The sequence below is a fragment of the Vombatus ursinus genome, unplaced genomic scaffold (assembly GCF_900497805.2).
Source record: "Vombatus ursinus unplaced genomic scaffold, bare-nosed wombat genome assembly UNPS02014832.1, whole genome shotgun sequence".
NCBI classification, from domain to species: Eukaryota; Metazoa; Chordata; class Mammalia; order Diprotodontia; family Vombatidae; genus Vombatus; species Vombatus ursinus.
Genome location: NW_020954610.1, coordinates 26,246,439 through 26,272,760, shown reverse-complemented (window position 1 = coordinate 26,272,760; position 26,322 = coordinate 26,246,439). Strand labels below are relative to the sequence as shown.

The 26,322-nt window shown below is 35.6% G+C and overlaps 1 protein-coding gene across 1 annotated transcript in view; it reads right to left on the bottom strand.

Moving 5' to 3' along the window:
- Positions 1-23,949, bottom strand: part of PLAA (phospholipase A2 activating protein) — a 37,396-nt gene extending 13,447 nt beyond the window's left edge. The window contains exons 1-9 of the mRNA XM_027839675.1: positions 23,526-23,949; positions 18,087-18,280; positions 15,039-15,139; positions 14,782-14,902; positions 12,991-13,158; positions 8,022-8,157; positions 5,474-5,643; positions 2,907-3,064; positions 1,645-1,864 (exon numbers count right to left, since the gene is read on the bottom strand). Of these exons, the coding sequence (XP_027695476.1) occupies positions 1,645-1,864; positions 2,907-3,064; positions 5,474-5,643; positions 8,022-8,157; positions 12,991-13,158; positions 14,782-14,902; positions 15,039-15,139; positions 18,087-18,280; positions 23,526-23,674 (1,417 nt within the window). The 5' untranslated portion in view covers positions 23,675-23,949. The remainder of the gene's footprint in view (positions 1-1,644; positions 1,865-2,906; positions 3,065-5,473; positions 5,644-8,021; positions 8,158-12,990; positions 13,159-14,781; positions 14,903-15,038; positions 15,140-18,086; positions 18,281-23,525) is intronic.
- Positions 23,950-26,322: the final 2,373 nt, after the last annotated feature.

Genomic DNA, 26,322 nt, shown 5'->3' with positions numbered 1-26,322 from the left:
TATGTTCTCCCTCCACTCTCATCTGGATTATCTGTTGAGAATCATTTAGTAAACCAGCCTTAAGTCTATTTTAGAACAGTTTATTTATTAAGGTGGCACATTAGGAATAGTCAGGATAAGACAATCCATTTTAAAGTTTAGAGCTTTTCAAAAATTTGTTTGTTCAGAGGTAGAAGCTGATCCTGGAGAATCTGAGAGAAGACTGGCTTGAAATGGAAAAGAAGAGGGGCTGAATCTATGATTTCATTTATATAGGGAACTACTGGATAAGGAAACTCCCTCCACTAATGCAGATCAGCATTTACTTTTCGACTTAGTCTCAGAGATTGCCAAAAGCACCGAGTGGTTAAGTCACTTGACAGTACAATATAGCATGTGCCATGAACAGGACTTGAATCTAGGTCTTCCTGGTTCATATGACCAACCCTCTAAAATTCTACCAAATACAGAGTAGTTTGGCTAACAAATATTTTTTTTTTTTTTAGAAATAGGTCTGTTATCTATCAAAGCTAGAATTAAGCACAAGCATATAAAATTGAACAAATAGGCTTTTCATTCTACAAGTCATTTTAAGTCATTACTTTAGAACTCTGAATGGATTTTCTCATAGAGATCATGTTATCTTCCAAAAGATTAAGGAATATATAAATAAATATGAATTCATTCAATTAGGTTGCATCCCTGGCACCTGAAATTATTAATACTTGGGGAATTTGAAATTTTAACTGTACACAAATTTGGATCAAGAAACAAATCTGGGAAGCAGACCTGGGTAGGATTGCAGAGTGACAGCTTTAATGCAATGTAAGCAGATCTTGCACTTATGGGCCTGGGAAAGATAAACATTAAAAAGTTTGGGGTCAGCGAAGGAATGCAGAAAAAAGTGAGGACAAGTTTAAACAAAATTACACTCATTTAAAAATTCAGCTTAATCCTAACCCTTGCACTCAGTAGAAAAATTAAATTCTCTTCCTCCTGCTTTTCCTGTATCACATGACCCTCTTCACCCAGGACCTAAAACTCAAGCTAATATTATTATTACTGAAGTTCACTTATATCATACATTAAATAGACATTTGTTTGGATGCCCAAAGAACATAATCACTACTGAGATAACATGATCTCTATGAAAAAATCCATTCAGAGTTCTAAAGTAACGACTTAAAAACTTGTAGAAAGAAAAGCTATTTGTTCAATTTTATATGCTTGTACCTAATTCTAGCTTTGGGAGATAACAGACCTATTAAAATATTTTATATAAGAACCAGATTTCAAAATTTTCATTCCCAAAGTTCTTCTACAACTTCAAGGAATCTCATATTTTGAAAACTTTTTTTTAACGAGATAACAATCTGAGACATTATCATTGTGAAGACATTTTTAAAATAAATTCTAGATAATCTAGGTGTAGTTAATTATTTTTGAAGTGATTTGTAGCTGTTTTTATATGGAAACTACAGTATAAAACTTTAGGTTCATTACTACAAATTCACATATTTATCAACCTGTTATGGAGCTAAAGTTTTAAAAATAATTTGTTAGATCTCTTATGCAGGCCAAAGAAAAGGAACCCATCTCTTCTCCTACTCAAAAAAAATAAAGTCAACTATTACTAATAGAGGTATAATATGCCTCTACCCTTACCTGTAAATGGATCTGAAAAGTCAGTGTTCACATTTCCTAATGTCTGCCCTTTTGTGTTATCAATAATAAATTTGGCCACTTGATCCAAAAACATGGGATTTAGGTCATTCTTCTGCAAAAAGTTGTATGCTGTCAACCAAGGATCATCACTGGTATTATATGGCAACTTATAGGAAGGCCCGCTTTCATTGACATCAATGGTAAAAACATAATCAAATTCCTTTAAAAATAAATACAAGGGGAAATGGTTTGACAATAATTGTTTTTTTCACCATCAGTCTAATGTTACACAAATAAGAGCAAGTATGAAAAATTACAGGTGTCTAAATAGTTGTTTATTAAAACATCAAGTTGTATTAGCATGTTTATCCAGTACCTTAAATGCCTGACTTTTAAAGCATATTAATTTTTTAAAAGCATGAATACAAGTTTACCTTATTATTAATAACAGACATTTACATACATTTCAAAGTTTGCAAAGTGTTTTTTATAGGTTATCTCATTTAAGCTTCACAGCAACCTTATGAGGTAATTACTTAAAATTTTATTATTTTCATTTTATGGACTAGAAAACTGAGCTTTTGACAGCTTAAGTAATTTTCCTCCCAGTCACACAACTAGTAAATATCAAACGCAAATCTCCTTAATGACAATTACAACAGACTAACTACTAGGCCTGGAAAAAAAAATAGCTAGTATTTGTATAGTACATTAAGTTTTGTAAAAAGCTTTACAAATATTCTCTCATTTGACTCTAATGTACACAGTAAAAAGTGATAACCCCCTTAACTGATTGTTGCATCTACACATTTCCCCTCCACCCTCCCTATCCACCCTCACCTTTTTTGTACTCTTAAAAATCAAAGGCAGGAGTCCTCAACAACATGTTGACCATGATCAAGTGATTCTGGCTTTCAAATATTGACCCTTCAGGAGAGCAACCTGTTGGCTACCTCCACATCTCCCTGATTTAAATGTCAACTGCTCATGAAGGGCACTGCAGGTCCTCACCACAAAAATGTTGAGATCCCTGAACTAAGACATAAAAGGCAGCTAAAATTTCTATATCTAGAAAGAAATAAGATCTATGTTAGAAAATATGAGAGAGAAAAAAATAGAATAAAAAGTTTGCTTCGTTGTGAAACATTTTTTTTTTAAAAAACCCACACCCCCAGAAATCTATACTGGTTGCTCAAGTAAGCAAGGTACAGAGATAACTTCCAATTTCCTACAAATCAGTAATAAAACAATGGTTAACATACTTTTCCTTCATATAAAACTCTTCCAGAAGTTTGCTGATTAGCTCCAGATGAGCCAACAACATCACCAATCTTCAACCACCTTCCATCACTAACACTCCACTGATAGGCTTCAACTTTCTCCCCATCTCTGATCAGACGTGTCTGTCCCTCTCTAGTACCTTGAAAAAAAAATTAAAGGATCACAAATACTGAAGAACAAAACACAATGTTAGAAACAAAGATTCTCAATCCTTAAAAGTATATGGGAAAAATTAACACATTTTATCTTGAAGATTTTTTTTATTTTCATCTAAAACAACAAAATGTGATTCTAGTCTTAATCTCAAATAGACATTCACATTGAACAAATAACTGACAAAATCAGCAAAAAAAAAAAAATCAGATAATATTTTACTACCTATCTACACTTTCTGGGCTAAACAGATAAAATATCAGTATTAATTTGTGAGGCTATATTTTATGCCACATAAAACTCCCAATATTGTCTCTAACAATGGACAACAACAATGCATTTTTTTTTGTTTAGGCAATTGGGGTTAAATGACTTGCCCAGGGTCACACAGCTAGTAAGTGTCAAGTGTTTGGTCTAAGGCCGGATTTGAACTCAGGTCCTCCTGACTTCAAGGTTGGTGCTCTATCCACTGCACCACCTAGCTGCCCCTATCAAAACATATTTTGAGAGAACATATTACATAGCTTCTCATTTTGGCTAATATCACTAACTTCTCCCTAACTTGAATTTATTCTTAGGCTAAGAATTTATTTTAACTTGAATCTATTTCTATTTTAAGCCTGTCAGCAGAGTGATTAATTCAACTAATATTAATTGGCCACATGCTGGAGGCTTATAAACAATAGTTTAAGGAACTATGCCCACAGGAAGTTTACAATTTAGATAAGAAGACAATCTGGACACAAAGTAACCAGTGAACAAGGAAGCCTTAACTGGAAAGAGCCTCAGAACTAGTCCACAACACCCACAATTCTATAGGTGAGGAAACTGAGGCCCAGAATGATTTATGTGACTTGCCAATGGTCTCACATCGACTAAGAGCTAGACTACAAAGTCACATACTAAAGTAATAGATTTGGTAAAAACACAAGCAGAACATTCCTCAAAGCAATTAAGTGATACATGATGTTATCATTTGCCATATGGAATATCTAGTAAAAAAGAAAATTTTACCACAGAGATTCACTTATGAAAAAAGAACATCAGGGAACTACCTACTACATATATGGCACTGCTCAATTATATAATTTCTCATATGGTATAAAATGAAGCATTAAAAATGAAAATAAATGAAACAATTTTACTCATCCTTTCATCTCCTCATAGCATCTTGCACCCAGAGAGCAGAGTTCTAACATTCAACTAACTTAAAATCTAGTCTTAAAGTTAAGATACATAGACAAATACAAAATCAAAAGCACCTTCATAGGAGATACAACAAGGATTATATGAAAGCACAAACAAAACAATGAGAGATTGCATGGTACAAAAGAAAAACACTGGAATCAGTAAAATTGAGGTCCTTGAGCAATTTCTCCTCTCTGGGTTTCCGTTTCTTTAACTGAAAAAAGAGAGGAATGAACTCAATTGTCTCCTACCTACCTTTAAGGTCTAATGATCTATGAACCTGAAAGTGCAAATAACTCCTGAGGAAATTTCTAACTCTCAGACACAATAAAAATCTTACCACCACCCAATTTCTAGACTTCTTGTTGCATTTTTGATAGCAGGATATTGCTGTTTTTACAAAGGAGAGATCACTGGAGAAAATAAAATGAAAGAAGCACTCCTTTTCTATTCTCAGCCTCAAGTTCAAAAAGTAACACCCTCAATATAAACAGCAAGTTTTCAAAAGAAGAAATGCAAGCTATCAACAACCACCTGAAAAAATGCTCCAAATTACTAAGAGAAAGTCAGATGAACACAATACAAAGATTATCATAGATGGCAAAAGGGGAAGAATGGCAATTGTTGGGAAAGGCAGTAGAACAGGCACATTAACTCAAAACTGGTACTGTTAAAATTTTCATGTTTGTTGATATTAAGTTCAAAACAATACCCTTATACCCTTATTATACCAAGTAGATACTAGTAGTATATATGTATAACCTTTTTCTAATTTCCATTTTAATGGGCTGGCTTTGAATAGTTCAGTTATATATTCTTGGAAGAGCAATATGGTTCTATCCCAAGAATTTTTTTTAAGTTATTATTGTTGTTAAATCATTTTTCAGTCATGTCTGACTCTTCACGACCTCATTTGGGGTTTGTTTGGCAAAGAGACAATTTACTAAAACTTCAGAGTCAAAAGCAATAAAAAAATCATGAAACATGTAGTATGTAAGTCTCTGTCTCCTCACAGACATGTACCGAGAGAAATGAGGGAACTCATCAGTATTGTTTTTACTCAGTATTAAATCTCAAATTAGTGATTAAGAGCTACTATCTGGCATTTCAAGTACAATTTTGAAAAATTAACAGTCACTTCCATATGAATTATCCAAAATCCTCCCACAAAAGGCAAAGATTTTTTTGCCCAAGAAACAGTATTTACCAGGTTCATTCAGATGCTCTCTTCCTGGAAGCTGGTCAGCATCAATATCTCCCAAATCACCAGTTTTTGAATCAATAGTTGCCCGAGAAAGTTCATTTTCAAAGGCCTGAAGTTCTTCGAGACTGGCTGTCCGTTCCACTGATTCTGTAAACACTCTGATAATGCCATCACTGTAAAATCAATAAATAAATGAACTTATTTTACTTCATGTTAGTGTATGCTGACGATTTCATGAATCAAAAATATAATGCTGCGAAAATGTAAACATTTCTAAAAAGCTGACAAGTGAGGGGCCAAACTGGTAAGCATGTATATCTAATACATAGGTATATATCTATGTATCAAAGAGCCAAAAAAAAAAAAATAATAAATAATAATGGCAAGAGCAATAGTCTCCATGAGCATAGTGCTGAATATTTATACCTTTTATTACTTTGTAGGCAACTCAACAGGGAGAAAATCTGATCATTTGTAGGTAAAATTTATAGAAAATATATACTTTGGTTTTCAAACTCAAAGTTTGGTTTGATTTCAAACCCATTCAGACATTACAAACTCAGATATGAATATTTAATGATTACCCTATATCTATTAAGTGACTCATCGTTTCGATATGACTAACAAATCATATTTCATGTAAATTTCCTTCAATTTATGATTGTTTAGAACAGATTTTACATGTATCTTTTATTCCTGAAAGTATACCTGTTCTCTAAAATTAACTTTTCCAACCTGTCAAATCTTATCACCTCCCTTCCAAGATACTTGCTTTCCACATTTAACATCAACCTCTTTACCATCTTCAATCTTTCCCCGTATCCTCAAACATGCTTTGTAACTTGTTACTTTAACAATAAAAATCCCGTCATCTGACCCTGCTCAATTTCTCTTACTGTTAAGTTTTTTTTGCAAGAGTGACTTATTCCTCTTGCTTCTAACTTGTCACCATTTAGTTCCTCCTTAACTGCTCCCTGCTATCTATTTTTTAATCTCCTTCCTTTTGCTATCACTACACTTAGGTTACCAAACCAAATGAAAACTCCATTGAGTTTTCTCTATTTGCTTTCTCCTGACATCAAACAAGCACTTAAAACTCTTTTATTTACATGAAATAACACTCTTTCCTGGTCTTACTATATTTCACTCTTCTTCCTCATCCTATCTCCTATCTGTGCAGATTTCAGGATCACAGGATTTAAAGCTGGAAAGGTCCTTAGAAGTCATCTTGTCCAACCTCTTCATTTCACAGATGAGGAAACTAAAGTATTAACAGAGGTGTGAAGCAAATTCTTAAAACTTTAAATCCAATTTTTTTCTATTATATCCCAAGGTCCTTATCCTCTGCTCTTCTCCCTTTGCCATACCTTCCAGAGGGAACTGCCCTACTTCACACAGTAAGTGGCCAATCTGGAATTTGAATTCAGGTCTTGTCACTAAATCCAGCACTCTTTCCACTTCACTACTTTACCTGAGGTCTCCACCAGAGATTCTTTAAGTCTATGTTCCAATTCCTATTTCCTGTGTATAAGACAATTTTTATGTAGCTGACCTATTACCAGATTAACCTCAGTAAGTCTAAGATCAGACTCATACTTTACTGAAAATTTGCCTCTTTTCCAGATTTTCCTATTTCCTTTACCAGCACTGTCACTCCTACAATAACCCAATCTCTAAACTTTTTACTCATCCTTCTTAGTACAGTCAGTGCCCAAGTTCTTTTTTTCCTTTGAAATTTTTCTAATAAACAATTCCTCCCTTTCTATTCCTGCAGTTACAATCAGTAGAAACTCTAAATGGGGGTTAAATAAACAAAGGTTCTAGTCCTGACAACCAAAAACTAGCTGTGTAATCTCAGTCAAGTCACATAACCCCAGTGAGTTTTGTTTTCTTCATCTGTAAAACAAAGGCGTTATCTCCAACAAGAAGCTTAGAGATACAGTAGCGGAGATTAATAGTTCAAGTAATGGGTAGACTAGATGACTTCTTTGGTACCCTTCAAATCAGAGATTCTATTATTCTAAATATTTCTGTCAAAGTTTCAAGGCTTTCAATAATTCAGTTGCATTTTACTTATCCAAATGGGTTTCCTGATACTCTCTTATGTATAATTTCTGTTTCAGTCACGCCTGTCTTTTTACTGTCCCCCATATATATCACTGCCCACTTCCAACTTCCAACAGAATGTAAATATTCCGTTTACACCTGAAATGCCTCTTTAATCCTTCAAGACTATAAACTCCAGTCACAGTTACTCCATGAAATCTCTAACCATACTAGCCCATACTGATCTCAAACTTTTAAAATGCCTTTTGCACCATCTGTACTGCATAATTCATTTTACAAGAGTATGTTATGCCAATATACTACACACAGAATAAGAATGCTATCTTTTCACTAACTTTCAGGTATACTTGTGTTACGCTAATTCAAGGGTAAATTATTTGAGCAAGACTCATGTCTTATTATGTTATTACATCTCACAATACCTAATGCACTAATACCTAGGCACACAGTAAATGCTTAATACTTTAAACTGATATTTGAATACCTCGCACCAACCACAATGTCACCATTTTCTAGCACACAGCAGCACCAAATAGACTGTGCTGGAAGTCTGATTGTTTGGGTACATTCCCCATCTTTCCAGATTCTCAGAGATCTGTCTTCTGCTGTTGTCACAAAATCTAAAATGAACACAGGAACAATTAGCTACAATAACTAAGATGAATGAATACTTATACACAGTAAAACAATGCTCTCCCTTGCTCCCTCCCCACCCTACTCACTGAGAAGGCAAGCAATTTGATATAGATTATACATGTGTAGTCATGCAAAACATATTTCCATATTAGTTACGTTGTGAAAGAAAACATAGACAAAAAAACTCTTAAGAAAAATTTTTAAAAAAAAAGTAAAACATGCTTCAGTCTGTATTTAGACGCCATCAGTTGTTTCTCTAGGGACAGATAGTATGTTTCATCATAAGTCCTTCGGCGTTATCTTGGATCACTGTATCGCTGAAAATAGCCAAGTCATTGACTGATCATCTTACAAAGACTGCTGCTACTTTGTACGCAGTATATTTCACTTTGCATCAGCTCATGTAAGTCTTTCCAGGTTTTTCTGACAGCATCCTGCTCATCTTTTCTTATAGTATTCCATCACAATCATACGGCACAATTTGTTCAGTAATTCCCCAATTGATGGGCATCCTATCATCCTATCAGACCTAAAAGTAATAGTGGTACTGCCAGGTAAAAGGGTATGAAAGATTTTATAGCCCTTTGGGCATAGTTCCAAATTGCTCTAAAGAATGGTTCAATCAGTTCACAATTCCACCAACAGTGCATTAATGGCTCATTTTTCCCACATCCCCTCCAACATTTTTCATTCTCCTTTTCTGTCCTATTAGCCAACCTAATACAGGTATGAGGTAGTACTTCAGAATTGTTTCAATTTGCCTTCCTCCAATTAACAGTGATTTAGAGCGCCTTCTTATATGGCTACAGCTTTTTGATACTTCATCTGAAAACTGTTCATATCTCTTGATTATTTATCAGGTAGGGAAACAGCTCCTGAGTCAAATTTGACTCAGTTCTCTATGTATTTGAGAAATAAGGCCTCTACACGAAAAAAACTTGCTCCAAAATTTTTTTTAGTTATGATTGCTAAATGTATTTCCCTCCATCCTATTTCCCCCACCCCTGTTTATTCTATTCTCTCTTTCACCCTGTCCCTCCTCAAAAGTGTTTTGCTTCTGACTACCACCTCCCCCAGTCTGTCCTCTCTTCTATCAGCCCCCCCCCTTCTCTTAATCCCTTCCCCTTCTACTTTCCTGTAGGGTAAGACAGATTTCTATACCCAATTGAGTACATATGTTATTCTCTCTTCGAGCCAATTCTGATAAGAGTAAGGTTCACTTATTCCCCCTCCACTGTAAAAGTTTTTCTTGCCTCTTTTATGTAAGATAATTTACCCCATTCTACCCCTCCCTTTCCCTTTCTCCCAGTGCATTTCTTTCTCACCCCTTAATTTTTTTTAGATATCATTCCTTCATATTCAACTCACACCTATGCCTTCTGTCTATATATACTCCTAACTGTCCTAATAATGAGAAAATTTTTATGAGTTACAAGTATCATCTTCCCACGTAGGAACGTACACAGTTTAACTTTATTAAGTCCCTTATGATTTCCTTTTCCATGCTTCTCCTGAGTCTTGTATTTGAAAGTCAGATTTTCTATTCAGCTCTGATCTTTTCATCAAAATGCTTGAAAGTCCTCTATTTAATTGACTATCCATTTTTCCCCTAAAGGATCACACTCAGTTTCGCTGGGTAAGTGAATCTTGGTTGTAATCCTAACTCCTTTGCCCTCTGGAATATCATATTCCAAACCCTCCAATTCTTTACTGAAGAAGCTATGAAATCTTGTGTTATCCTGACTGTGGTTTCACAATACTTGAATTGTTTCTTTCTCTCGGTTTGCAATATTCTCTCTTTGACCTGGGAGTTCTGGAATTTGGCTATAATATTTCTAGGAGTTTTCATTTTGTGATCCCTTTCAGGAGGTGAACAGTGGATTCTCTCATTTTCTATTTTACCTTCTGCTTCTAGGCTATCATGGCAGTTTTCCTTGATAATTTCTTGAAAGATGATGTCTAGGTTCTTTTTTGATCATGGCTTTCAGGTAGTCTAATAATTTTTAAATTATCTTTCCTGGACCTATTTTCCAGTTCAGTTATTTTTCCAATGAGATATTTCACACTGTCTTCTATTTTTTTCATTCTTTTTATTTTGTTTTACTGTTTCTTAATTTCTCATAAAATCATTAACTTCCATTTGCTCAATTCTAATTTTTAAGGAATTATTTTCTTCAGTGAGATTTTGTTCCTCCTTTTCCATTTGGCCAATTCTACTTCTAAGGATTTTTTTTCAGTGAATTTTTGTGTTTCTTTTTCCATTTGGCCAATTTTGCTTTTCAAGGCATTCTTCTTCTCATTGACTTTTTATACCTCTTTTACTATATGACCTAGTCTGTGGGTTTTTTTTAAAAATAGCACTTAATTTTTTCCCCCAATTAGATGTCAACAGTTTTTAGCATTCATTTTTTATAAGAATTTGAATTCTAAATTTTTCTCCCTTCCCCTCCCCTCTTCCTAAAATGGTAGGCAATTTGGTTATTCATGTGCTATCATGTAAAACTTATTTCCATATGAATCACAGTTGTGAGAGAAGAAACAGATCAAAAGGAAAAAAAAAAGAATAAAATAAGTGAAAAAAGTATGCTTCAGTCTTCATTCAGAGTTTATCAGTTCTTTATCTGGATGTGGTTAGCATTTTCTTTCATCAGTCCTTTGTACTTGCCTTGGATCACTGTGTTGCTGAGAAGAGCTAGGTCATCTATAGTTGATTATCACACAATATTGCTGATACTGTGTACAATGTTTTTCTGGTTTTGCTCATTTCACTTTGCATCAGTTCATACAAGTCTTTCCAGGTTTTCCTGAAATCAGCCTGTTCCTCATTTCTTATTGCACAATAGTATTCTATTACATTCATATACCACAGCTTGTTCAGCCATTCCCTAATTGATAAACATCCCCTCAATTTCCAATATTTTACTGCCAAGATAAGGCCTGCCATAAATATTTTTGCACATGTAGGTTCTTTTTCCTTTTGTATGATCTCTTTGGGATAAAGACCTAGTAGTAGTATTGCTAGATCAAAGGGTATGCACAGTTTTATAGCCCTTTGGGCATAGTTCCAAATTGCTCTCCAGAATGGCTGGATCAGTTCACAAGTGCATTAGTGCATTAGTGTTCCAATTTTCCCATGTCTTCTTCAACATTTATCATTTTCCTTTTCTATCATATTAGCCAATCTAATAGGTGAGAGGTGGTACTTCAGGGTTGTTTTACTTTGTATTTCTCTAATCAAAAGTGATTTAGAGCACTACTTCATATATGCTTATAGATAATTTTGATTTCTTCATCTGAAAACTGCCTGTTCATATCCTTTGACCATTTATCAATTAGGGAATGGCTTATACGATTATAAATTTGACTCAGTTCTCTATATATTTGAGAAATGAGGCTTTTATCAGAGACACTTGCTGTAAAGACTTGTTTCCCATCTTTCTGCTTTCCTTTTATCTTGGTTGCATTGGTTTGTTTGTGCAAAAGTTTTTTAATCTAGCATAATCAAAATTACTTATTTTACATTTCATAATGCTCTCTAGCTCTTGTTTGGTCATGAACCTGTAACTCACTTAACTTCTACTCTAAGAATTTGGATGCTATACCACTTGGTGCATATGTTTAGTACTGATATTACTTCATTGCCTATGGTACCTTTTAGCAAGATGTAGTTTCCTTCCTTATTTCTTTTAATTTGGTCCATTTTTGCTTTTGCTTTGTCTGAGATCAGGATTGCTACCCCTGCTTTTTTTTTACTTAGATGTAGCATGATATATAAGCACTGAACTGTTCCCTACTCTCACCCAGGTGCAACAGACCTTTCCTGCTGATCTTCTAAGTTGTCTTTGGCTAGAAAATTATTTCACCCTGTCCTTTTATGGGTTCTGTTGCTTCAGGAGTTGTTTATGGGGTTTTGGGGAGAGTTCAAGCAAATCACTGCCTTTTCTCCAGCCATCTTGGCTCCACCTCCTATAATATTTTTTTCCATTTTTCTAATTACACTAGGCTTTTTCTAGTGTACAGGGTCAAGACATGGATACTACAATGACGAATGAGTCTGCAAAGGTGGTCCCTGAATTCCAAAGTGATTCTGCTAACCACTGTGTTTATTCTATATAATCTACTCATGACTGGCATAACCAAAAGTGTCTAGGATATGCCTCTATAAAGGCCCCAGCTCCCTTTGTCCTCCTGAATGTAAAAACAACTCCAGCATTAACTAACTTTGGCAACTGCAACAAGCCAGAAATTCTGGGTAAGGCAGTTCTCTCCTAGACACATACTTCAATAAGACCAGAACCAATAACTAAAATTCAAGCGGCAGGAGACAGGGCCAATCTAATGTTCTCAATATTTCTTAATATTCTAAATTTACTCAATATCCTTTGTCTATTAGTTCACTTTGTATACTACCAAATAAACTCCATAGTTAGATCAACCTACTATTGAGTTCTTTCTCTGCTCCCTGAACTCTCAGACCACAAGAGCACATGTACACTACAATTTATTTCCTACATGAAAATACATGAAAATGTATTATGACCCTTCATTTCACTATATTTCCAGCTATTCCATTAGAAAACCATGGATCATACCAATAAATAAATCATATAATTTTTTTCTGAGGTCTAAGATCTTTCAATCTTGTAATTATTAGCTTGCATTGATATACAGAACACATACCTTTCTCTGTCAAGAGAATGAATTATTAAGTAGGATATGAAGTTACTAAAATATCAAATAACTTATTGTTATTAAGAAGCTATTTTATGAAAAATGTCCATTACTATACTTTTCTAGTTATAGCATAAGAATCTTACCTTTACAATTTGGGAAAACAGATATACTATAAATATAATTTGTATGCCCATAAAATACTTCAAGACACTCGCCAGTGATTTGCCATCTTCTAATACTGGCGTCATTTGCACAGGAAAGAAATTCTGTTTCATTTAGAATTGCTAAACCTCTCACACAGTCTTCATGACCTTCACAAACAAAAAAGGAATTAACAAAGTGTCAGTAATTTGATGACTATACTATATGTTATTTATATAATACATTAAAGTATAGTAACAAATGATCTAGTGAGATTTTAATCTTTGAAGAGATGGAGGAATAAGTTTGTATTTTAGTTTTGACAATCCATCTGAAGCCTTACATGTATTTAATGTAAAATATAAATGTATTCTTTCAACATCTCTTCACATTTTCCACCTAAAAATTCTGAGGAAAATTACCTTTTGTTAAAGCATTTAAATATCAGATTTTACAAAGACCAAGTTGTTCTGAGCTTCAGTATGCAATACAACAAATTAGTAAGCTAAGTATGACAAATCTTATCAAATGTTTTATGTACTAAAATATTATAAGTCCTCAATTTACATATAGATATTTATTATATAATAAATATTTATAATGATATAATCTGACAAGATTATTACTATCAAAAAAGAATAAGACTTCATAGAGCCAACTGCCATGCATCAATAAATCAATAAAGAATTTATAAAGTACCTTCTATGTGACTGGTACTGTGCTAGATATAGAGGATACAAACATTAAAAGAAATAATTTCTACTCACAAGAACTTTACATTCTAATGGGGGAGGCAACAAGGACATATCCATAGAATAAATATAAAGACAATAAATGCAACCAAATACAAAGTAGTTAAATACAAGGTAATTTAAGGAGGGAATCAGTGATAGGCCTCATATTACCAATTATGGAAAGCATATAAGCTGTGCCACTTGGTAAAGAGTTAATAATTTTCATATTTTAAAAAAATGCCATACAAAGGATTCCTTAGAACACATTAATATGGTGCCCAAGTTCAATTTTCTTTTGCCAAGGCACATCATAGCTAGACTAGCAACAAAACTGATTTCTTCCAGAATTAACAAAGTCCCAAGTATTTCTTTTAAATGTGAAATATGAAACAGTGCTACTCTGTAATTACTATTTTCTCCTCAGTTTTTAGTGAAGTATATAATAGTTTCTCCTAATACTACTTGAGATAATTGCTAACTCTGAAAAATAAATTAATCCAAAGAGTATACAAAAAATCTTTTTTGTTCCTGTTTTGTCTAAATTTATGTAAAATCTGTGAAAACAGGTAAGAATCACTTTATTTTTAGAATTATCTAATAATTAAAGTTTGAAAAGTCTACCTTCTAGAACCACATTATAAACAATCCTGGCATTTTCTGGTGTGTTATGTTTACATTTAAAGTAAAGCAATAACAATTCTGCCACATAAATAGACAGATAGCAATTGGTATAGCATGGACTTGGAGTTTTCTCCATGATCTATATAACAGGGGCCAAGTTATGACCCCTTCAAATCTAACTACATAAAGAAAACAGTCAAAGTAATACAGTTCATAAAGAGGCCCAGAGATAAAGTGATTTACTTTGTTAATAAGGTGACAGCCAATCTAAGTGACAAAAGCCGGATTCAAACTCAGTTATTTTAATTCCAAATCTAGTATTATTTTAACTCCCCTATGCTACCTACTTAATTCTCTCACTATCAGATAGGTATACCAACTTAATCTTCATGTGAATGGTTTCACATAAACTAAAGCAATTTTGTTTCCTGTTCTTACCAGAGAATGTTCTTTCACACCTTCCAGCTTTCCAAAGTTTAATACTTTTGTCTGCTGATCCAGTCAACATTAAACCTTGTTCTGGCAATATCTTCACTGCCCATACTGCTGCTGTATGACCCTGTGAATAAGACTGGAATCAATCTAAGGGGTCAAAGAATGGTCATGCAACTAATGAGCCAGAGAATAATCACAAAACAGTTCAAGAAGACACTCAATTATTTATAATATTGACTATTCACAGAGAATTACTATACCTGTAATGTCATCATGCATTTGTCATTGAGCCAGACTTTGGCTGTAGTGTCCCATGAGCCACTAAGTAATGTTCCAAATTTTCCAGACGAAAGGCTACAAACTAGGGTGAAAAAAAAAATCAGTCAATATTTTTACATATTTCTGTCTTCAAATCTGATTTTATCTTTTAAAAAGGAAAAAAATTCAGCGTTCAATATGACTGCTTGCAGTATCTGAGTTTCTCATTTTTGAAAGGACATTGTAAGAGATATCTCAAAAGTGACTTTAGACTTAAAATTTAAGCAAATACATCTAGTCTTACGCAGTCCTTTTAGCTAAACTTCCTAGAAGGTAAAGGAATCCAATCATCCAAACCTCAAATTAATACTCCTTTTTAACAGTGCAATTAACAAAAACCATCAAAATTATGCCTCATTTTTCTGCTAGAAAAGAGGCATGGGTGAAAAAAAGGTCACCTGTCTCTAAAATTGCACATACTATATATTTAAAAGAAAATATAATTTTTTTCATTGAATTTGTAAAAGTTCAATTGAAGAAATTTAAAGTTCTCTGAAGTAGCAGGATTTTCCTCTCATGACATCCTTACATACCTCTATCTTCAACTGTAAAATTCAGATTATTTTTAAGATTAGAAAATCACTAAACTCTTTAGATTTGCACAGACTGGCATATCTTAATTTTTAAAGTTTAATAAAACCTAAAGAGATATGAGACAAGCATTGACTTAAAAGGAAAAAGAAAATACCAAGGATAATGACAAATAATATAACTTAAAATACATTTGCCATTCTTTCCATTCAGCCATATTTTGATGCTTATTTATTTTAGTATCTTCCATAATGCCTAGGGCATAGTAGGTACTCAAGGACTATATATTGATTAAATAAACCTCTATGAAGTATCACAGAAATTCCTTCCTCCATTCTTCTAGCTGGACCTCACCTTATTCCCTATACAGGAGAATACATCAAACATTCCCCTATTACATCCATAAGTAATTTCACCATACTACTGCCACCATAACGTGGCAGTGTGCACCTCAAACCATATATGCCAAAATGTACCTTGTGTTAGTTACTTAATTCTTTGATTTCCCTACTCTTCTAGGCTCTGAGCTCAAAGAGGAAAAGGGTCACATCATATTCTTTTTATCTGTTACTGTACCAAGGACGGTACCTTGATTATAGTCTGTACTCAGTAAATATTTGTAGGGCGAATTAAAAATCATTATAATAGTACCACAGAAAGACTAAAATAATTTATAGGCAATAAAAGTTTTTTTTTCTGAAAAAGAAAAAGTAAAATGCATTCACTAGTATCAAAATTAATGCCTATTTGACTACATCCACTCAAAGGATAATATGAAATTGCTAAGAAAAAGAAAGTTGTTGGGTTAAAAAACTAGTTAGTATATTTGACCTTTCCTACAAAACTGCTAATGATATTTAGTTCTCCAACCCTCTATTTCTCAAAAGAAGACACATTCAACTGTCATCTTACTATCATTACATTTCACATTAGGGGTCCTTTATCATATATTCAGGCTTATTTATGTACATATCAACACATTCCAATCAGACTGCAAGTTGTTTGAAGGCAAAGATTTTGCTGTCTTAAGTATCTTTGTATCTAATTTCCATCTCTCCACTCCCACAGTGGTTCTAATGTAAACAGACACTAAATAAATGAAGCATAATCATCAAATAATGTAATACTGATTATGTTAATGTACACTGATATCTAACAATTCTAATGTTTAACGTACTCTCAAATAATAATTATGCAATTTAGAAGATTGCCAAAACATACCATCAACAGCCCAGAACTTACATAGCACTTTAAGATTTGCAAAGTGCTTTACAACCATCATCTCATTTTAGCCTCACAACAACCCTGAGAGGCAGGTGCTATTATTATTATCTTCATTTTACAGATGAAGAACCAAAGCACGTTGAGGTTAAGTGATTTTTGCCCAGCATCAAGCAGCTAGCAAGTGACTAAGGTCAAATGTAAATTCAGATCTTCCTGACTCCAGGGCTACCTAGCACTCCATCTGCTCAGCCACATCGCTGCTATGAAAGATTGCTGCCTTTGTGGCCTTGAAGCATATACAAACTATGCTTCTATAAAGTTTCAAGAACAAAGATCCAAATTATCTTCCTTTGACTTAAAAGTCATAAACATTTCTACCTTAATATCTGAAAGATTCTTAAAAACTACAGAAAGGAGGATACATTATCATATGCTCCAAATGAAGTGAACAGAACACTAGATTTGTAGTTGGAATCCCTGGCTTCAAATATGGTTTCTGCTATTTTTACTAACTTGTATGACTTTGGCAAAGTCCCAAACCCTTGGGGCCTCAATTTCCTCACCTTTAAATGTGGAGTTATACTAGATGATCTCTAAGATCCCTTCCAGATCTAAATTCTACTATCTTTCATAATATCTGACTGTTGAAGTGACTACTTATGTATATTTTTATGCCATTTCAGGTATAATTACATACAACAAATCGGAGTGTATAGTTTTATTCAAAGTAGTCATTAACGAATAAACTGATGATAGTAAGCACAGTACTCTTTTTTTTGGAAACAAGGAAAAAAATGTACTTTCTAAAATTAAATTAAATTATATCACACTAGTTTTAGGTACATAATAACATTTCCTGCAGAAAAGAGGGCATTATCTGACCAAAAACACTGTCAATTTTCTGTTCAAACAGAACATTAAAAAATACCCACTGAAAAACATCAAAATTATGCAAACATATTCATATAAATGAATTTGTTACTTTATAATAATGATGTAATTTCAAAATTCATGTATACCCAGCATTACCGATAAGCAAAAATGCTATGATATGAACACAGTATCAAAACAAAATGGAAATATATTTAAATACTTTATGAAAACTAGAACCATTGTAGAAGTAGTAAGAGCAAAATAAAAAACATGATTCTTATTGACCAGAAAATAGGAATTTTATGCAATTTTTTGGAGAGAATAAAACTTTAGGTGAAAAAAAACTAAGACATTATACCTACCAGTGTTTTTGTGACCTTTCAATATATAAAGTGGTGCTGAACTATCCAGTGTAAATATGCAAATATTGTGGTCATTTCCACCAGTGGCAATTAGTCCTCGAGGATAAATATCACTTGATGGTATGATACACACACAAGAAACAAAATTGGAGTGGCCACTCATACAGTGCATTTCAATAAAACCCCTGTTAGGACTGAAAAAAATATGCCAATCAATATATTGTATATTTTATGTCCATAGATATAACCTAAGATATAACAAACTAGGAAGATACAAGATAGTCATTTTATATTTTTCTTAAAGTTGAACTTTAGTGTTACTAACACTATGTTAAAGTTACTATTTAATCACCTAGAATGAAATAAAAGTTTTGCACTTTAACCCAATCAATTATTTTATGCCCTAATTAATTAAAAAACAGAAGGGTAGTGTAGTACCTACTACAAAATAAATGTTACTAATTTATAACTACAAATCTAGTTGAAATGTCATACATCAATTAACAGAAAGTACAAGGGACATGGAAAGAAAGAAGAGAAAATAAATTTTATATTAGTAGATTATCATTGAAACTTCATTTCACCTTTCAGCAACTGTTACTCTAAAAGTCAGAGTTCTGGTTCAAGTGAAATGATTCCTGAAATTATAATAATTTGATCCACTACAGAAAATCTCAACAATAACAGTAACAATGTTAACATATGATAAGCATTCACATGACTCTGGCGTAGAATAATATATTTTAATAAATAGCATGTCTATCATTCTAAATTACAGAAGACGGTCTAATACAGGGACATCAAGGTCACAATTCAGTAGTAGATATGAAAATGAGATTTTCAATATGTTTTATATAGCTCTACCATAGCACTCTTGTGCTGCTTCACATAATCAAATCAACTAATTAAAGTTTATCAAAAATGCAAGATGCTTAGTTTGGTAGTAAGGCTACAAGATGGGCACATGAGAAAAGATTACCACAAGGATGGTAAATGGCATGTCCTGAGTAGTTATGGTAGTTCAGAGAAGGAAGTGACCACTTGCAACTAGGGTTGTCAGAGGTTTCTGCTTCTGGAGACAGGCAGATTAGGGTCGGGCAATCAGAAGCTTATGATTTTGATAAGCAGAAACGGGTGGGGGGGGAGCGCGAGAAATGGGACGAAGAGTACACTAAAATATAACATCCGAGTCAAGGTCCTAGGTTCTTGGGAAACCTTACTTGTGCTAACCTGAATTCAATAGCAAGGTCTACTCTAGATCATATAATCAGAGGCAGGCCCAAGGAATTTGAAGCAACAGCATGGTAACTATTCTAGGCTCATGAAGACTCAAGATTTATGCTACAGTCATGCCATTGCCAGTACTGAAGTCACTCCCATAAAGCCATTAATAACTTCCTTCAAGGAGACTGGGTCTTCATAAGAATAAGGTTAGGTGTTCACTCCAAAGTAACTTTAAAACCCAAGGCTGACCTTAGAACTGATCCAGTTTCCTGGGATACAACAAATAAGGTTAAAGCCAAACCCTGTATTTATAAAAAGTACTTAGCACAGTGCCTGGCACATAGTAGACACTATATAAATATTGTACCTTTCCCTTTCCCCACCCTATGAAGTGAATCACAGTGCACACACACACCTCTAGATCAGGCTGCAACAAGACTAGTTTACTCTTTTTCACTTGGAGTATTGTAATAGCCTCTTATCTGACCTCCCCTATCTCCAATCTCCTTTCATATCCCAGGTTTATATTCCCAATTTGAGTCAACAGGACCCCCCAAGGTCCAATATCTAGAATTATAAGTGGATTCTTTAAGACAAGAATTCAGCTCCTCTCCCACAAAACCCATAACTTTTAGCAGCTTCATGAACCTGTTCTAGTCTGAAAGTGATTGTGATCCAGGCACCTCAACAGCAGAACCAATGACAAGTAACTAAGAGCTCCCCAAAGCTGAGTGGCCTGGACCCAACACATAAACTAGTTCACAGTAGCTGATATGGCTGTACTCTTCCTTCTTTGTCCCTAGATGTTCTGCTTTAAGTCCTAAGCCTTAGGACTTATAAAAGGCCTATTTCTTTATTCATTACTAATAAGTCTGAATCTGGGTAAGGCGGTAAGGTCCTTGAGGGCAGAGATCATGTAATTTTTCATCTCTGTTCCCTGGAATGAGCCAATTGTTGAGCATAGAAGAAGGTGTTAATGTTTGTTGAATTGAACTGAGATGAATTTTATTTACCTTATGGTATAGCAAGTACCAAGCAACTCTTCTATTCAGTTAAGGAAAATCCGAGATACAAACTTTGAAAGGATGTCAGTCTCAATTAAACATTTAGTTGTAGGACTGAAACTAGGGTTCAAAGATATATTTACAGTAGAAAATAGTATTTCCTCACAGAATAAAAAGCAATGAAAGATAAATTGAGACCTAAGCCAAATCATCTGAAAAACATGTATAAGCAAATAGCTATCAGTATTTCTCTAGCAGTTTTTCTCTTCAGTAATACTAGAACTACTACATCTAACCTTCAACATCTCAATACTTGATGCATTATATGAGGAAATGGAAAAGGCAATTAAGAAGATGGAGTTGGGAAGCGCTGCCATACTTTGTCTAGTAGATAAGAGAAGAAATCTGTGCTCAAGGTGACAATTTTGAAGGTCCTCATGGTTCAATTTTGAACACCTCAAAGGGATTCCAAGATCATGGTATACAAAGCTAATATCACATAATGCTCCTCTGAGGATACAAGAGATATGAGCCTAGAGAATAGAAGACTTCGAAGGATATAATAACTGTCTTCAACTATCTGAAGGGCTGACAGAGGGAAAATGTGATTTATTCTGCTTGGTCTCAAGTACCAAACTAGGAGCAATGGGTGGAAGCTACAAAGAAGCAAATTTATGCTTGAGATAAGAAAAAACTTCTTAACCATTAGAGCTATCCAAAAGTATAATGGGCTACCAAAGGAAGTAGAGGGTACTTCACACTCAATAATGGATGGATAGCCACTTACTGGAAATGTTATAGAAGGAATCCTTTTTCAAGAATGGGTTAGATTAGATACTCCATTTCTGAAACTCTCTAACATTACCAAAAGAATGAAGTGAAAAAAAAAACACATATTAAGATATCATAAAAAGATGCAAATGAGCAAACACCAGCAAATCCCAACCTATGCCTCTCATCTATATAAAATCTTTTTGAGAATGGTGTCTACATGTATCAAAGTATATCCTTGATAAAAATATGAGAAAAGATAGGCTTTCATAGATAACTTTGAGAAGAAGTCACATCTTCAGCACTACACAATTGGTTATGAAAATTTGTTAATTACCAAAAACAAAGGAATAAACCTGCCTCAATAGAGTGTTAAATGCACCCTTAACTATAGGCTCTCCTCTAACAAGATCCAGAAACAAAAGTTAAGATTATTCTTTGATTTCTTGATTAACGTAATCAGAGAAAGCTGATTCAAGAATATCCAGCAAGGCATAAGAGAGGAAGACATATTGCCAGTATGATAAGAGTCCATATTGAAGAGATACTCTACAGGTAGTAAGGTTCTCTAGATACTTCTATTGCAGATAACATTGTACTGATTACATCAAACTCCTGATTCCTATAGGGCCTCCTCAGTGAGATACAGAGTCATTCAAAAGTAGTTGATATAACCCAGGCAGGAGCAAGAAGATGGATGAAGAACACGTATTGCTTAGACTATAAAAAGTAGCTGGAAAGGTAGACCAATAAGTTATTTCATCAGCACACCCCTCTGTGTGTGTGTGTGTGTGCGTGCACACATACACACAAATTCATCTATCTTGGACAGGCACTGCAGATGAAAAATGAACCCAGAATTGAAAAGATGGAAAAAAATGAGATTTTCTGATGTCCCTTTGGGATACTGCTGTCAAAGATGCCAAGATGTTCCCTTATGTTTAATACAACCGTTCATTCATTGGTGCTATATGGCTTCCAATCGTGTTATACTACAATGTCCAAAGAATCAAAATTGAGAAACACCACCATGTGGAAAGACATATAGTAGGCACAAGTACACTAACAGCATACAGCCAATGATAATCGGTATGCAAGAAGTACTGAGAAAAAAGACACCATCCAGCAAACATACAACCAGAAATAAGAACAACTAAAGGTCTTTTGGAGAGTAAACTGTTGAGAACAAATGGAGAACCTGAGTATTACACTAGAAACAAATAAATACTAAAAAGGCAAAGAATGAAAGAGATCTCCATTTTGAAAGATTTATAAAAAAAATAGGGAGAGGAAATGCATTACTATTAAGAAATGATAGGCTGTAAGAGTTTCCACAATGAACAGATCTCCAATATGCTGAAGCATTACTGTATGCGTAAGTAAGACCAGGGGTGGGAACCAGGGCCTCAAGGCCACAAGTGACCCTCTAGGTTCTCTTTGGCTGAATGAAGTTTGGATTCAAAGGGCTGAACTTGAGGACCTAGAGGGTCACATGTGACCTGTAGGCCCAGGTTCCCCACCCCTAGTTAAGACATTCAATATACTGGCTACACTCTAGAAAAGTACCATAAATCTGCAATGAACAAGAGCATAACTGGTGTCTCCTCCATTAGAATGTAAACCCCTTGTGATTAAGGACTGTTTCATCCTTTTTACTTGTATCCCTAGTGCCTGCCACATAACAGGCCTTTAACAAATTCTTGTATTTATAAGACACTTTAGATACCTACATCTGAGCAGCAGAATCTAAGAGAAGAATTACTACTATCCTGAAGACGTAAGTATTTGTGAGAAACTCCAAGACAAAATTTCACAAGTGCTTTTTATACGAGTTTTTATAAAAGCTTCTATACAAGTAAATCAAAATGTCCTACTTTGTTGCCCCCCCCATCAACCTAGAAAATCCAGACACACAAAAATTCTTCCTGGTTGTATGCTATGAAACTACCTCTTGTCAGGATACCTTTGAAGTACAAAATAATATCTAAAAACATCACCCTAGAAGTAAATTTCTATTTTACGAAAATTTTCTTCCGCACCATGCTACCACTTAATCAGTTTTTTAAAACACTGACACTGTTAAGACTACTGAAATCTAATACACAAATACAGGAAATAAAAGAGTGCGACCGTGTACTAGTGATTTTGGAAGTAGAGGTTCTGAAATGCTTTGCCAACAGCTACAAACAATTGCTTTCCCCTGTCAACAATTTAATGAATTACGCCCTGGGCCTAATCAGTCTGGGCGACAGGAGGAGGCAGCAATGCAAGGCTCAGTACTGGGTGATCCTGAGTCTAGGTGGCCCTGTTCTGGATAATTTCGCCCGGTTGGAAAAGCAGTTAAGTCTCTTAAGTCAGGAATTCCTGGCTAAGAAGACGGTCCAAAAGCGAAGGCCGGGGCGGGGCCATGCCCCTCTCCGGACTCTGAGGCCATGCTCACCTGTTTGGGGCCCACAGGCGGGTGGTGCGATCGCGGGACACCGACACGAAGGCCCCCGGCGGGTAAAGGCCGGCTACCACGCCCCGCACGTCCAGCTCGTGGCCCAGGAGCGAGCAACTCAGCCGGTACCTGCCCCCGCCGCTCGCCATGGCCCTGGATCCGCCGGGCAGCGCGGGGATGAACGGAGGGCAGTAGGGAGTGCACCGACGGGGGGGAAATCCCGGGAAACGGACACCGTGCTTGTCCCGCAAATTTTCCAAAAGGGAGGCCGGGAAAGTGGGCGGGCACCCCCGCCAAGCGCCCGAGCCACACGCAGAGAGTTTTTGAGGTGACTCGAGAGTAAGAGCAGGAGACCGGGGAGGGAAAGAGGGGACCGTGAGTAGACCCGGGCAAGAGGGGGGTGCGGGGAAGCGGAGGGGGGGGGAAGCTCTGACACAGCAACCCTACACTTCACACCGGAAATGCGTCATCAGCCGCAGCCGGGCGTGATGCACTTAGTAGGGGCTACGGCGGGCGCCCTCGCCTCATTCTTCGCGCCCTGCCTCTCCACTCCGCGGAGAGAAAGTAGGGATGATAACATTGCGGTCGAAGGACGCAGATCTTCATGTCCACTTCTGAATTTAACCAAGCTCTAGTTTTAAGCCCGAGATCAATCGGGACTACAAGTCCCGCAGAGCAATGCGCTAACTCGAGTTATGGAGGGGGGCGGAGTGAAACCGAGCTTCTTTAGAGCGGTTCTGGGATACCGAGCTCCCCACATTGCATCTTGGGAGCTGTAGTTTTGTGTAAACGCTTTTCCAGTTGCAGCCTTACCCGGCTTCTCTCAATTCCATCTCCCCCAAAACATCCACTCTTCCCTTAATTTATATGCGCAATCTTTTTTTCTTTTCTTTTCTTTTCTTTTTTTTTTTACAAGCCTCGACGTCTGGGATGATGAACTGATCTTTCTGTAGCACTTCGTGAAATTACATTCCCAAACTAGACATAGAGTGGATTATTTGTAGGTTCCACGGCGTTTTGGACATCTCGAATTGGCTGTCCCATATACATCTTAAACTTAACACGTCCAAAACAACTCATCATGACCCTTCCAAACCCTCTTCCCTTCTCAATTCCCCTATTACTGTTGAAGGCACCACCATACTTTCAGTCACCCACGGTCTCAACCTAGGTGTCATCCTTGACTTGCTCACTGCCCCTATCATATTAGTTACCAAGTCCTGTAGATTTTACCTTATTATTGCGTTTCATATACGCCTCCTTTCTGCTTTGACTCTGCCAGCAACATGGTACAAGCCCTCATTGTCTCATAACTGGACTATTGCAATAGCCTGGTGGTTGGTCTCCCTGCCTGGTCTCTCCCTCTTCCTGTCCATCCTCCACTTAGCTGTCAAAGTGATTCTAAAGTGGGGCTCTGACCATGTCATTCCCCACCCCATCACCTCCTTAGCACAGTTCAGTGGCTCCTTATCACACCCCAAGACCAAATATAAATTCCTCTGTTTGACATTCAAAACTCTTCATAACCTGGCTGCCTCCTACCTTTCTATGCTTCTTAAATCTTACTCCTCCCCCCATACTCTGCAATCTAATGACACTGGCCTCTTGTCTATTAGTCAAACAAGATATTCCATATCCCTACTCCAAGCATTTTTAGTGGCTTTCCCCAGTCTTGGAATTCTCTCCACGTTCCGGCTTCAAATCTCAAATAAAATCCCACCTTCTACAATGTATTGTTTTGTTTTTCCCTCCTCATTCCCCCTTAATGCTAGTGAGCCATCTCTCTGTATATGTCTTGTACATAATTGTTTAGGTGTTGTCTCTTCCATTAGATTGTGAGCTCCACAAGAGAAGGGATTGTTTTTTGCCTTTCTCCCAGGTATCTCCCAGTAGTTAGCCTGGTGCCTGGCACAGAAGCGGTGCTTAATAAATGCTTGTTGACCCTGGTGACCATGTTTAAGCACACATTTACTCTATTTAATTATTTTTAAAAGTCTCTGAATACTTGCTACTTGCTTTTAAAAGATTTTTCTTATTGAACACTACATGGAAATGAGGGTCTGTGAAATTATAAACCTTTATTATATAAATTAAGAGCAGCTAGGTGGCACAGTAAATAGAGGGCTGGGCCTGGAGTCAGGAAGATCTGACTGGGTGATTATAAGTGAGATTTAGAGAAGTAGCCCATTTCTTGTTACAAAAAAAACCTCGTTATAAAAAACAAAGAGGGAAAAATAATTAGTTTAGCAGAATCGACAGAGCAACCAAGTTCAATAGTACATGCAACATTCTACACCTATTTTCCCCCCCCTCTGGAAAAAAGGGAAGGAAATTCATTTTCTCATTTCTTCTTTATGGTGTTCATTATACACAGCATTCTTTTAATTTTTAAAACATATTTACATTACTGCAGTCGCTGTGTATATGCATATGTATGTATATGTATATATGTACATGTGTAGGTCTATATATACATACATATGTGTGTTATGCACATCTACATATAGTTTCCCTAGTTCCAATTATCTTACATCAGTTCATACATTCCCATGCTTCTCTGAATTTTTCATATTTATTACTTCTTAAATACATAACATTCCATGGAAACCAATTACTAAAAGCTCTCTCTCCCTCTTCTTCATGTCTGGCATTGTACTCTACCCTCCTTCCCTCCAGACTCTGATAATAAAATGGCTCTTCAACTCACCAAAGCTAACCCTTCTCAATGTGTTCTTCCCATCTTCTCCCACAGGTTGCTCCCTCAATAATGCTCTTCTCGAATAATATCTCTCCCTAA